Source organism: Rhinoraja longicauda, chromosome 18, assembly GCF_053455715.1.
Source record: "Rhinoraja longicauda isolate Sanriku21f chromosome 18, sRhiLon1.1, whole genome shotgun sequence".
In the NCBI taxonomy this organism is placed as follows: Eukaryota; Metazoa; Chordata; class Chondrichthyes; order Rajiformes; family Arhynchobatidae; genus Rhinoraja; species Rhinoraja longicauda.
Genome location: NC_135970.1, coordinates 18961772 through 18977090, shown reverse-complemented (window position 1 = coordinate 18977090; position 15319 = coordinate 18961772). Strand labels below are relative to the sequence as shown.

Sequence of the window (15319 nt, the reverse complement as noted above, 5' to 3'; positions counted from 1 at the left end):
TCGACCCATCAAGTCTACTCTGCCATTCAATCATGGCTGATCTGTCTTTCCCTCTCTACCACCGAAACCCCTGACACCTGCACTAATCAAGAATATGCCAATTTCCACCTTAAAAATAACCATTGATTTGGCCTCTACGGCCATCTGTGGCGATGAATTAATTCCACAGATTCACCACTCACTGACTAAAGAAACTCCTCCTCATCTCATTTCTAAAGGTACGTCTTTTTATTCTTTGGCCTCTGGACCTAGATTCTCCCACGAGTGGAAACATCCAAGTTACCAAGTATTGAATAAATATCCAACCGGACCAGACAGAGAACTGGGAGAGAGACAGAGGGGAGCACAAGAAGAGAACACGTTGGACTTGTGGCAAGGCATGCGAGTGGGTTGACCAGAATATGACCAGAAGCAGGTCGACCAGAATATGTTTTCTATGTTTAACATTTGGAGGAAACAAGGCATGAGATATCTATATCTATAGACATCCTCACTGCTAAACCTGCAGACAGGGCCGGATTAACATAGTAGCAAAAGTAGCATTTGCTACGGGCCCTGCGCATTCGGGGCCCCCGCGCGGTGTTGCGTGCGCCGCTCCCCAACCACCGTGTTTAGAATGTGTTGCCAACGCCACAGTTAGAATGTGTTGGCGGCGGGGCTGCGTGGACCAATGGGCAGCCGGCCCGTCACCGCCCAACCGCCAACCCCGAGACACAGACCCTCACCCCCCCCCCCCCCCCCCCCCCCCACCAGGGATGCAGTGTTGCCGGATCGAGACCTTTGAAGAAACGTTTCCCCACTTCACGCCTCTGTGGTGTCGTCCCGAGCCCCAGCCGCGGGCTCTGTCGGCCGTTTCGCCCAACCCTGGCTTCTACCCGCGAGGCCCCGACCCGGGCTTCTATGCGGTGATCCAGGAGGCATCAAGACCGCGGCGTTGCGATAAAGACCTCCGGGGCACGTTCCCAGTCCACAGCCGTGGCCCGTCGGGAAGTTAAGACACAGAATGCTGGAGAAACTCAGCGGGATCTCTGGAGCGAATCGGTGATGTTTCAGATTGAGGCCTTTCTTCAAAGAAAAACTGTAGATGCTGGTTTAAATCGAAGGAATACACAAAATGCTGGAGTAACTCAGCGGACCAGGCAGCATCTCTGGAGAGAAGGAATGCGTGACATTTCGGGTTCTGACCTTCTCCCTTCGGAAGGGTCTCGACCCGAAACGTCGCCCATTCCTTCTCCCCCGAGATGCTGCCTGACCCGCTGAGTTATTCCAGCATTTTGTATCTACCTCCAGACACTGTAGGCCCGGGCGCCACCTAACGGAAGTTGCATAGCAACTTGCCTCCCGGCCTGGGCGGCTGCCATTAATGGAGCGGGAGCACGTGGCCGCTGGCTGGGTGAGGTCACGTGGGGTGCGGGCGGTGACATCACCTTGTCCCGTATTTAGGGCCCCTTAATAACATATGCTACGGGCCCCGCACTAGCTTACTCCGGCCCTGCTTGCAGAAGGGTTATCAAATTTACTTTGTCTTTTTTTCCCTTCTGACCTCCGCCTTGAACTGAAGTGAAACTCCAATTTAAGAAAATGTATTGTGCAAGTCCTAATGACTACGAGGTACAATATTGCGGTAAATGATTAAACCTTATCCTGCTTTCTTTCTCATCGCAGCAGCCTTGATCGCAGATTGATCTGATTTCAGTTCACATCTTGCTCAGTTTCTGATGGGAGTAACCGATTGTCACATTACCAGTAATGAGCATTGATATCACACCTCCCCATCTCCTTCTATGCCATTAATGGCTCAGCTACTAACTACATTCATTAGTATTGGACTAATTCAAACAGACTATATATCGTGAAGCAGCCGATTGTGTGGGCACACTTTGGGATACCTCGTGAGCGTTGGAGATATTTTTGCATGTCGACAGGATTAGTGGAGAGATAAACAGTTTCAGGTCAATGACCTTTCAACAGAGCTAGAAACCTCTGCCAGTTAATGTGGAGCTGTAAGAGATTTTACGATCCAGGTAAGTAGGGAGGGGAAGAAAAACAAGGGCAGGTTTGTGATCGCGATTTAGCGATTAATTGACTGATAATGCAAAGCAAAAGAAGACGTAATGGAATAAATATAGGAAGAAAAAACAACGGTTAAGCGGAAATATAAATGCAAGAGTCAAGAGTGGTAAATTGTCATATGTACCGAAAATGGAATAATTAAATTCTTATTTGCAGCAGCATAACAGGCCTGTAAATACAATATTCATAGATAACATAATTAACCAAAAAAATTCAATAAATTAAAGAAACACTAAAATAAAGAGAGCATTACTAACAACTGCAATTCTGGTCTCCCCATTACAGGAGAGATGTGGAGGCTTAGGAAAGACTGCAGAGGAGGTTTACCAGAATGCCGCCTGGATTAGAGGGTTTCGAAGACAGTGAGAGGATGGGTAGACTTGTATTCTCTGGAAAGTCAGAGGTTGATAGAAATATATAAAATGATGAGAGCCATAGATAAGGCAGACAGTCAGAGCCTTTCTCCCAGGGTGGTAATGTCCAACACTAGAAGGCATAGCTGGAAGGTGAGAGGGGGTAAGTTTAATGGAGTGGCGCAAGTTTTTTTACACAGAGAGTGGTGGGGGCCTGGAACACTGCTGGGGTTGGTAGTGGAGGCAGATACGATAGTGGTGTTGTAGAGGCTTTTGGATAGGCATGTGGAAGTGCAGGGAATAGAGGGATTTGGGTCAACTGCAGGCAGATGAGATGTCTAACTTGGTGTCTTGTTGGCACAAACATTGTGGGCAAAGGGCTGTTCCTGTGTGGTACTGTTCAATGTTCTATGTTCTACAACTCTTTGAAAAGAATGAGGCAGTGATTACACTCTGAAATAGTTGAGGTCCACATCATCTCCAGAAGTGCCGACCTAATCATAATCTGAAGTACTGTTCTTCAGCTTTTTTTAAGCTTCATTGCAACAGTTTATTGGTCCAGGACCAGAATGCAAGTAAGATGAAAAATAAAAGTGGCAGTCAGCTATAACGAGATTTTGTTTTTGTGTGGACACGAGGAACTGCTGATGCTAGTTCACCAAAAAAGTCTGAAGAAAGGTCCCAACCCGAAACATCACCTATCCATGTTTTCCCGAGCTGCTGCCTGACCCAATGAGTTTAGTTTAGTTTAGTTTAGAGATACAGTGCAGAAACAGGCCCTTTGGCCCACCGAATCTGCAACGACCAGCAATCCCCGCACATTAATACAATCCTACACACACTTGGGACAATTTACATTTATACCAAGCCAATTAACCTACAAACCAGTTTGGAGTGTGGGAGGAAATCGAAGATCTCAATGAAAATCCTTGCGGTCACGGGGAGAACGTACAAACTCCGTACAGACAGCACCCGTAGTCAGGATTGAACCCGGGTGTCCGGCACTGTAAGCGCTGTAAGGCAGCAACTCTACCACTGCTCCACCATGCCACCCAGGACTCTGTTACTCCAGCACTTTGTCTTTTTTTGTTTTTGTGTGTTTATCTGAGTCTAGGTGCCTGTGATGCAGCTGCAAGCAAGGTTTCCCATTTTACCTGCACCTCACCGTACCTGTACCCTTGACAATAACCTCAACTTGACTTGAGTGACAATTAATTTAGTCTTCAGTATGATATTAAATCTGCACATTAGCTCAATAAAGCTTCACGGCCCATATATTACTAAGGTCCACTTGCGCATTCTACCAAACTCAAACTCAAAGGTTTATGCATTACACAAAGTCCATATCTCACTACTTCCTTCACGATCTAGCATACCATGTCAAATGGTCAGTAACAGAGTCCTAGCATCAACATAGTTCCTTACACCCATACAATCCAAAGAAAGCATGTTTATGATAGATACCACCAATGTATACTATATGTTCCCATTGTATATATTGTGAGCAGTTTTGGGCCCCATATTTGAGGAAGGATGTGCGGGTGTTGGAGAGGGTCCAGAGGAGGTTTACGAGAATGATCCCAGGAATGATTGGGTTAACATGTAATGAGCATTTAATGGCACTGGACCTATAGTCACTGGAGTTCGAAGGATGATGGGGGGGGATCTCATTGAAACTTACTTAGTGAAAGGACTGGATAGAGTGGATGTGGAGAGGATATTTCCACTGGTGCGAGAGTCTAGGACCAGAGGACATAGCCTCAGAATAAAAGGACGTAACTTTAGAAGGAATACGAGGAGGAATTTCTTTAGTCAGAGGGTGGTGAATCTGTGGAATTCATTGCAACAGAAGGCTGTGGAGGCCAAGTCAATGGATATTTTTAAGGCAGAAATTAACAGATTCTTGATTGGTATGAGTGTCAGGGGTTTTGGGGCGAAGGCAGGAGAATGACGTTGAGAGGGAAAGATAGATCAGCCATGACTGAATGGCGGAGTAGACCTGATGGATCGAATTACCTAATTCTGCTCCTATAACATATGAACTTATGAACTACCCACACTCCAAAGCTTTGAAATATGAGTTGCTAAAAAGGGTAAGTCAAACCAAACAAGGCAATCGCAGAACATCTCAACATGTGTTTTCAGTAATAGCTCAGTTAGAATACCTCATTCTACAGAGAGGATGAGAAATCACTGTGGTACTGCCTGATGAGAGCAGCTTCCAATAGCTCATGTTAATGGGCAGCAGAGAATGGAACTCAGGCCAAGGGAGGGAAAGCTGTAAAACTTCCACAAGGTCATTCTTTGTAAAAACACTGTCAATATATTAATACCACAACTCCTAACTCATTAAAATCCCTGGCAATGAAGTGGAGGAGAGATGTTCAATGGCAATTAAGGGAGCAATGATATTGTACAGGACAGGGAAAGTAGTCCTTCTTAAAAAGAAACATGACCAACATTTCAGATGCATGGCTGATTAAATATTTATCTTCTAGCAGATTGAGCACCCAATATATCATTAAAATACCAATGTAGAAACAAGGAACTGCAAGTGCTGTTTTACAAAAAAAGCCACAAGGTGCTGGAGTAACTCAGCGGGTTAAGGCGGAAAATCACCAGCATCTGCAGTTCCTTGGTTCAGTCTGAAAAAGGGTCCCGACCCATAACGCCACCTATCCATGTTCTCCAGAGATGCTGCCTTAACCCGCTGAGTTACTCCAGCACTTTGTGTCTTTTAAAAAATTAAAATATCAATGTTCACTAATATTTGTCTCTGCGGTGATGTTCTGTCCTTTCAAACACTGCCAGAGATGAAATATTTACTTGGAGCATGTGGAATTGCAAGGTGACGTTTCATTCTAAATGTCATTGGGAGGGTGGAATTAACACATCTTCTCCTTACGTCCACTCTAAAGGTTCGAAAGATTTTGTCCAGGTTATGATTGCGTCAGTCCTGCAGATCATTCAATCTTAAGAATGATTTTCAATCACAAACCATGCCTGAATCGTCCTCACCCAGAACTGACATTATATTTGCTGGTGATTAGCATCTCATGTTCTCTCTCTTTAACCCATTGGCTAGTTATCAAGTCCCATTAGGATTTCAAGTCTTGGCTGAGATCAACTGAACATAGAACGTAGAACTATACAGCACAGGAACGGGCCTTTCAGCGCACAATGTATGTCGATAATTATGCCAAGTTAAACTGATCTCATCTGCCTTTCATGACCCATATCACCTCTATTCCCTGTACTTCCACACTCCAATCTAAAAGCCTTTTAAACATCATTATCGTATCTGCCTCCACCACCATCCCTGGCAGTGCATTCCAGGCCCTCACCAGTCTGTGTCAAAAACTTGCCCCGTACATTTCCATTAAACTTTCCCCCTCTCATTTTATAGTGCTGGACATTTCCACCCTGAGAAAAAGCTTCTGACTGTCTAGCCTATCTATGCCTCTCACAATTTTATATCTAGAAGGAGAATGTAGAGGAGAATTGAATTTGGACCATTTGGTGTGTATATCTGAGTTGGTTGTCGGTACTGTATTTACCAAGGTGAGAAGTTTAGGAATCTCCATCAAACCTGCACGTCTTTGGGGTTTGGGAGGTAACCAGAGCTCCCGTGCAGACTCCACACAGACAGCACTCGAGGTCAGGATCAAACCCGGGCCTCTGGCGCTGTGAGGGAGCAACTCTACCAGGTTCGACACTGTGGCATTCTTGTGTTTGTTAAAATGGCTCATTGGATTATTTATTTTTAAGTTGAAATGTAGCAACATTAAGGCCACGTGCTTAAGGCTATTATATCAGTTACAAAACTATGGCAAGAGCCAGATTAATTAATTTGATTGATCTGATTAATTGGTTGATTGATCCATCAATATGGCATGGAAACAGGCCCTTCAATAGATCCATCATAACCAATAGATCCATCATGACCCATACACATCAGGCTATTAGGCCACTGGTTGGACTTACATTTCAGAAGAGTCTTCCTTGCTGATGTACTCCTCCAGAATACTCGTGTCAATATTGGAAGTATCGAGAGCTCCATTGATTTCATGTCCTTAAAAATAAAAGAAATACTATTATTATTGAAAAGGGATATAGAGAAGCAGAAAGGTCACTACTTATCATGAACGATGTCCATCTTAGGTCATTTTATTTTTGAATAACCCAGCTGTAACTGGAGATAACTATTTACATTATCTAAAGTGGTGTCCTCAGGAAAGAGATAACATTTATTTTGCTTAAGTGATTAATCAATGAGAATGTTATCTACCGGGTCTGGGGAGGATTTGAAACTATTCAACTCCTCCTACTCATCCAGGATGAACTCCTGCACTTTTTCTTTCATCTGCACTTTCTCTGTGGGTGTACCATTATATTCTGAACTCTGTTTATTTTCTCTTTTGCATTATATCAATGTTTTGCTTAGTTTAGTTTATTGTCACGTGTACCGAGGTACAGCGAAGAGTTGTTTTTGTTGTGTACTATCCAGTCAGTGGAAAGATTATAGAAACATAGAAAATAGGTGCAGGAGCAGGCCATTCGGCCCTTTGAGCCGGCACCGCCATTCAATATGATCATGGCTGATCATCCAACTCAGTATCCCGTACCTGCCTTCTCTCCATACCCCCTGATCCCTTTAGCCACAAGGGCCACATCTAACTCCCTCTTAAATATAGCCAATGAACTGGCCTCAACTACCTTCTGTGGCAGAGAATTCCACTGCTTCACCACTCTCTGCTTCACCTAAAAGACTTCCCCCTTATCCTTAAACTGTGACCCCTTGTTCTGGACTTCCCCAACATCGGGAACAATCTTCCTGCATCTAGCCTGTCCAACCCCTTATGAATTTTGTAAGTTTCTATAAGATCCCCCCTCAATCTTCTAAATTCCAGCGAGTACAAGCAGAGTCTATCCAGTCTTTCTTCATATGAATGTCCTGCCATCCCAGGAATCAATCTGGTGAACCTTCTCTGTACTCCCTCTATGGCAAGAATGTCTTTCCTCAGATTAGGAGACCAAAACTGTACGCAATACTCCAGGTGTGGTCTCACCAATGCCCTGTACAACTGCAGCAGAACATCCCTGCTCCTATACTCAAATCCCCTCGCTATGAATGCCAACATATATGATTACAATCAAGCCACCCACAGTGTACAGATACAGGATAAAGGGAATAATGTTTAGTGCAAGATAAAGTCCAGTAAATTCTGATTTAAGATAGTCCGAGGATCTCCAATGAGGTTTGCCTAGATAGCACGCAAAATAAAGTTTTAAACTGTATCTCGGTACAGGTGACAATAATAAACTAATACCAATTGCCGGTAAAAGCAGGTAGTTACATCAAATGTACACTGTGGGACGCACATACCTTTAGACTTTAGAGATACAGCGAGGAAACAAGTCCTTTATCCCACCGAGTCCACCCAGACCAGCAATCACCCCATACACTAGCACTATCCTAGGTACTCGGGTACCAAAGCCAAGTAACCTACAAATTTGCATGTCTTTGGAGTGTGGGAGGAAACCAGAGCACCCAGGGAACACCCACGCAGTCATAAGAAGAACGGACAAACTTCATATGGACAGTCTTCTTACAAATTTTGCTTTATCTAATTAATCACATTAAGAGGAACTAAAATAAAATAAAATTAGTTTGGATCAGTTTTTTGATGAGACAAGTTATCCTTTCTAATGAACCCATACATGACGACACTTTGAAATGAACATTTCAGTATAGGGTTTTGGATTCAATATTATTCCACTTAAACTAATTCAAAATTAGTTTATTCTGTATTAGCCTCAGGCATCTCAGATGTTAATATAAATGATTACACTTCCTACATCTTCAAAGAGTCAAGTATGGCAATACTTTACTGAACGGTATGGAAAAAAAGGATTTCACTGTACGCATGTACATGTGACAATAAAGTGCCATTAAACGGTGATACCTTTAATTTAATTCACTCATCAGAAGTTAATATTGTAAATTTAATAGATTTATTTTCTCCGCACTACATTTGATGGAAGGCACAGTGGCACGGTGGTAGAGTTGCTGCCTTACAGCAACAGAGACCGGGTTAGATCCTAACTATGGGTGCTGTATGTACAGAGTTTGCATGTTCTCCCCGTGATTGTGTTGGTTTTTTCCAGGTGCTCCGGTTTTCTCCCACATTCCAAAGACATGCAGATTTGTAGGTTAATTGGTCTCTGTAAATTGTCCCTAGTGTGTAGGATAGAACCAGCATAGGAGGTGATCGCTGGTTGGCGTGGACTCCATGGGCCGAAGGGCCCGTTTCCACACTGTATCTCTAAAGTAAAATTCAATCCAAAAAAGTAACAATAAAAGGAAGGTAAAAAGACGAATAGTGGGAGACTAAATCAAAAATTTCTGAGATGGATTGGATGAGTAAGAAATCCCCTAGCAGAAAGGATATCATTGGACATTTAACATGGGGAGCATCTGGTATAATGTGAAAATCCAAGAATGGAACTGGGATGGGATATAATGAGTTTACCCACCGCACCGAGACCAACAAATGTCATAGCATTCAACAACTTAAGTACGGAAATTAGCCACACAATTAGAGAGGTAAATTGCAGCTTTCCAGAAAGCCTCTACTTGTTTTCTTTGCCACCCTATTTATTCTTGTGGGTTATTATTCAAATATAAAAGCAACTGTGTACAATGCACTGTTACTTTTGATAAAGCTTTTTTCATTTTCACCACACCACTCAAACCCCAATTTAGTCACTTGGACCTCAACATTGATGTAAGATTTCTGTCATGTAACCAAAGGCATCAGTAAGTAAGTAAGTAGGTAAGTAATTAATTAAGGTAGGTAAGATAAGGTAGGTAAGATAAGGTAGGTAGGTAGGTAGGTAGGTAGGTAGGTAGGTAGGTAGGTAGGTAGGTAGGTAGGTAGGTAGGTAGGTAGGTAGGTAGGTAGGTAGGTAGGTAGGTAGGTAGGTAGGTAGGTAGGTAGGTAGGTAGGTAGGTAGGTAGGTAGGTAGGTAGGTAGGTAGGTAGGTAGGTAGGTAGGTAGGTAGGTAGGTAGGTAGGTAGGTAGGTAGGTAGGTAGGTAGGTAGGTAGGTAGGTAGGTAGGTAGGTAGGTAGGTAGGTAGGTAGGTAGGTAGGTAGGTAGGTAGGTAGGTAGGCAAGTCAGTCAGTCGGTTGATGGGTGGATTGATTGAATGATGGATTTATTGATTGATCGAAAGTAGGATGCAACTTGAAACAGGTCCTTTGGCCCACAGAGTCTATGCCAACTATCAATCAACTCTGGAAAGTCTGAAGGAAGGTCCCGACCCGAAATGTCATCTGTCCATTCCCTGCCCAGATTCTGCCTGACCCGCTGTGTTCCTCCAGCACTTTGTGCTTTGCTCAAGATTCCAGCATCTGCAGTTCCTTGTGTCTTCATGGTGTCTACCTATTTTTCTTGGGCAGCTTACAGCCCAGTGGTATGATTTCTCTCACTTCAGGTAGCCCCGGCATTCCTTCTTTCTCTATCCCCTCCCCACCCAATTCGCACTAGCTTCTCATTTTCACGCTACAAACAGCTAACAATGGCCTGTTTTCTTTATCATTGTTACATTTTGCATACATTTTGCACATTTTCATTCATTGTTCTTTATCTTTCCACATCACCATCTATATCTCTCATTTCCCTTATCCCTAATCAGTCTGAAGAAGGGTCTCGACCCAAAACATCACCCATTCCATCTCTCCAGAGATGCTGCCTGTCCCGCTGAGTTACTCCAGCTATTTGTGTCCATCTTCAGTCTACCTAATGAGGTTGATTCCACCGTTTCAACAAGGGAAAGAACACTGGAGTTATGACAAAAGGTTTGCTACCATTCAAGATCCTTGCATCAGAATATTTCACACAAAAAAACTAACTTTAAGCTCCAAGTTTCTTTGCCAGTGAGTTCAGTTAATAGATCCAGATGAAAGATCCTGACCTGAAACTTCAACTATCCAATTCCTTCCACAGACCTGTTAAGTTTAGTTTAATTTAGTTTAGAGATACAGCACGGAAACAGGCCCTTTGGTCCACCGAATCCGCACCGACCCTGTACACTAACACTAGGGATAATTTACAATTTTTACCGAAGTCAATTAACCTACAAACCTGTACGTCTTTGGAGTGTGGGAGGAAACCGGAGCACCCAGAGAAAACCCATGCAGTCATGGGCAGAATGTACCCATTGCCAGGTTTGAACCGGGTCTCCGTGCTGTAAGGCAGCAACTCTACTGCTGCGCCACTATGCAACCTCCATTGGAGTTTATCCAGCAGCTCTCCTTCTCATTAAATAGATTGGTGGGATGCTCTGCATTCCTGATTTACATCAGGTGCAACTTCTTTTTACAGCTATAGGTAGAGAACATTTCCAAACACTCTCATAGGAATATTTAGATCCCAAGCTCTGAAAGATTTTAGGACTGGAAAATTTGCCTTAAGGAATGGATGGGAAAGGAACAGAAGGAGAGGCATTGCAATTAATCTGCATCGACAAGGAAAAAGTTTGCCACTTGTTTTCTTCTCCTACTGTTTCTTTCCACCCATTGCCACACTTCCCTTTGGCAAGATATGTTCCTTGGGTTCTGACCAACCTCTATTACAGAGTCATAGTTAGAGACTTATACAGCAAGGGAACAGGCCTGTCTCCCACCTTGTCCATGTCAACCAAGTTGGCATATTGGGCTACTCCCAGCTGCCTGCATTTGGCCCATATCCCTCTAAACCCTTCCTGTTCACATGTCTGTCCAAATGTCCTTTAAAATTTGCAATTGTATTGTGCTTCAAAAGCTTCCTTGGCCAGCTCATTCCACCTATAGACTATCCTCTGAGTGGAAATGTTGTCCCTGATGTCTCTCTTAAATCTCTCCCCTCTTACCGTAACCCTGCGTCCTTTAGATTTAGAATCCACTATTCCGGCAAAAAAGTCTGTGAGCGTTCACATTATCCATGCTCCCCATGATCTTGTTCACCTCAGTAAGGTCACCTCCTATGCTCCAGAGAAAAAAGTCCCAGCCTCTCCCATCTCCTTGTGTAATGCAAGCCGGCAAACCCAGGAAACAGGCCGGTTGAGTGTTTTTGGAAAAGGTCAACATTCAGGATTGATTGGTAGCACTGAGTATTTGACACTGAGAGCTATCTCTTGAACGTCGGAGGAATCAGAAAGATTGAAAGAAAACCAGGAGATCAAGACTTTCTGAACATTTGCTGAAGTGTTAACTGAGCAGACTATCCTCCTCACATCTAGATTACTGAGAGTTTATTTCTTATCACTATATACATTTGCAGCTATTACAATGGATAATCAGTTATTTATTCTCACAACTCAAATGACAAAATGCCAAAAGAATAAGAGGTCCATGAAGGTCATCTACTGCGAATGACAAAATGCACTCATTATTGTTCTAATATATAATGCAACTTGAATAAAGCACGTAACAGATCAATAAAGATCAAGGTGAGATTATTGTGCAGATAAATACATTGGATGCAAGGGTGCATTGGTTGGAGTTAGGCTTTATTCAAGTTTTTAAAGCATTTTGAGCAGGAATACACCAAGGGAACTAATATACGCTTCAACTAGAGAAGACAGTTTGGGAAATAAACGAGTCGAGGTTTTTGTTTGTGCCTTTTGATGGATGATACCAGTAGTTATTAGTGGTCTCTAAGAGCAGGGCAACGATTCACTTATTTAAAAAGAGAGAGACACACACACTGCTGGAGTAACTCAGCGGGTTAGACAGTATCTTGGAGAAAATGCAAGTTACGTTTCAGGTGGTGACCCTTCTTCAGACTTTTTAACTTGTTATTAATTTATTAAATATTAACTTATTTAGTTTAGTTTAGTTCAGCTTAAAGATACAGCATAGAAACAGGCCCTTCGGCCCATCGAGTCCACGCCTACCATCAATCACCCATTCACACTAGTTCTATTTTATCCACCTTTTTCATCCTCTCCCTGCACATCAGGTGCAATTTACAGAGGTCAATTACCCTACAAACCTGCACACCTTTGGGATGAGGGAGGAAACTAGAGCACCCAGAGGAAATCCGGAGGGGGGACATGCAAACCCCACACAGTCAGCCCACGAGGTCAGGATCGAACCCAGGTCCCTGGCACTGTGATACAATGGCTCTACCCGCTGCGCCACTGTGCCGCCTATACTTCGCAACACAAACCTTTGATTTAGGCAATAAGGGGAAAGGGAGTAACCTCATTAAATTAAATATTGAATAAAGAGAATAATCTACAATTAATTATAATATTATTGCTTAATAATATTGTCATACGACCATCACGAGGAAATAATAAATACAAATCTGGAGGCAAATGATTGGAAATGTAATTACTTATATTCCTGTCAATTCAATTTACCTACTCTCTTTCAAGACAGATTAATTATGAATCATTGTAATTATCTTCCTCGGCATTGCCAATACTAAGATTGAAGATCTATTACTTAATAACAGCAGGAGACCTATTTTACTGTAATGCACAAGTTTGTTTTTATGGTGTTGTTGGGTCATACCTGACATTGCCTTTAGGGTCTGAAGAAGGGTCTCGGTCCAAAACATCACCCATTCCTTCTCTCCAGAGATGCTGCCTGTCCTGCTGAGTTACTCCAGCATTTTGTGTCTATCTTTAGGTCAATTAGTTTATTTAGTTTAGTCTACTTTAGAGATACAGCGCGTAACTGTACCCTCCAGGCCAACAAGTCCGTGCAGACCAGCGATCACCGTACACTAGCACTATCCTGCACATTATGGACAATTTTTCAATTTACCGAAGCCAATTAACCTGCAAACCTGTATGTGTTTGGAGTGTGGGAGGAAACCGGAGCACCCGGAGAAAACCCATGCAGGTCACGGGGAGAATGTACAAACACTGTACAGACCTGTAATCAGGATCAAACCGGGTCACTGGCGCTGTTAGGCAGCAACACTACCACTGTGCCTCTCTGCCTTGAAAATTAGTGAGAGTTTTCACATAGATGGGGATTCCGGCTCAAGATTAAACAGAACAAATATAAACTTGTCTTGTCATCCTTACAATTTAAATTGTGAATTGCGCAGAATTACTAAATACATGACCTTTGTTTTTAAATTCTAACTAATTTTCCACACATTACTCATGATGACTCAGAGAATATGTTTCATTATGTCATGAAATATTCAAATCTACAATCTGGGCCAATGAACTATAACGATTATAAAGACAATTTGTATTTTTAAAGACGGTAAATTTCAGAAACAATGTTTACATTTTGAGGTTCATTTCTCTTTTGAAAATTTTCAGTGAAAACCTTGGCTGCTGAGTCATATTTCTATGTTGACTTTCAACACTAAAATCTTGATGTAAAGATTTATAGATGTAAAGAAATATATATTTCAAGTAAAAGCTATGTAGAGATATAGGACTATCACAATGTAAATCAAAAGTTTTTTCAAAATGGCCACAAATAGCTGTCCTGTTATTCCCAGTAACCTCAATGTCCAATTCCAATGGGAGGTCTTGAACTTACAGTAAAAAGTTTAGGTTTATTATTGTCATGTGTTGCAAGGTATAGTGAAAACCTTTGTTTTGCATGCCATTCAAATAAATCAAAAATACCATACATAAATACAATCAAGTCACACTCAAGTACAAACAGATAGAGCAAAGGGGAAGATACAGAGTGCAGAATATAGTTCTCAGTATTGTAGCGCATCACTTCCAAAGACAAAGTCCACTGTCTGCAATGGGGTGGAGGTGAATCAGATAATACCCCAGCTTATGGAAGGACCGTTCTGAAGCCTGATAACAGAGGGAAGAAGCTGTTCCTGAGTCTGGTGGTGCGCGTTTTCAAGCTTTTGTACCTTCTGCCTGACAGGAACAGGGAGAAGAATGAATGACCGACCGGAGTGGGACAAGTCTTTGATTATGTTGGCAGCTTTTTCGAGGCAGAGTGAAGTCAATGGTGGGATGTCTGGTTTGTTTACAATCTGAAATTCATTTCTCTTTCAAACATTTTTAGTGTAAGTCCTGGGGGCTGTCATATTTTTATGTTGGCTTTGAACACAAAGGGCAGCTGGTAGACCTGCTGCCTCATAGCGCCAGATACCCATGTTCCATCCTGACCTTGGGTGCTGTCTGTACAAGGTCTACACATTTTCCCTGTGACCGCATGGGTTTCCTCAGTGTGCCCCGGTTTCTTTGTTATCCTACTCTCTCATCTACTTCCTATGCAGTAAAGGCAATTTAGAGGCAAATTAACCTACAAAACTCATAGAAACAAGGAACTGCAGATGCTGGGTTACAAAAAAAGGAACAAAAGTTAGGCAGCATCCCTGGAGAATGTAGATAGCTGGCGTTTCGGGTCGGGTCCCTTCCATCTATGTGTCTTTGTCCACTTCTTTGGGATGTGGGGAGGAAACTGGAGCATCCGGAGGAAGCTCACGTAGTCACAGGGAGAACCTGCAAATTCCACAAAGACATCAGCTAAGGTCAGGATCGAACCGGGGTCTCAGGCACTGAGGCAGCTGTTCTACCAGCTGTCACTGTGCTGTCCTTTTGCTCCCCTGGGAGAAACTATCTCTTGAACCTACCCTCTGTGACTTCTAATGAACAAAAGTGGTTTGGTAAAGGGAAATGTGCAGAAGTTCCTGGAAATTGAAATGTAAGTGGAAAACAAGGCATTGAACTCCCTTCAGTGATAATGATAATTAATAGCAGCTCTGTTAAAAGATCGGCAAGATAATTCATTATCTGAAATCACTGGTGAACATTTATTCTCATTCCTGATTTGCTCTCTTGCTTGGAAGCATCTTGCAACAGAAAACCTGGTGTCATATCTCTTCTTATTTTCAATAACTTTGAA

General features: G+C 42.7%; 1 protein-coding gene across 8 annotated transcripts in view; it reads right to left on the bottom strand.

Moving 5' to 3' along the window:
- myrf (myelin regulatory factor) overlaps positions 1-15319 on the bottom strand; it is a 172445-nt gene that overhangs the window by 94377 nt on the left and 62749 nt on the right. For all 8 annotated transcript variants that reach the window (XM_078415233.1, XM_078415232.1, XM_078415235.1 and 5 more), the window contains one exon: positions 6411-6498. In XM_078415233.1, the coding sequence (XP_078271359.1) occupies positions 6411-6498 (88 nt within the window). The remainder of the gene's footprint in view (positions 1-6410; positions 6499-15319) is intronic.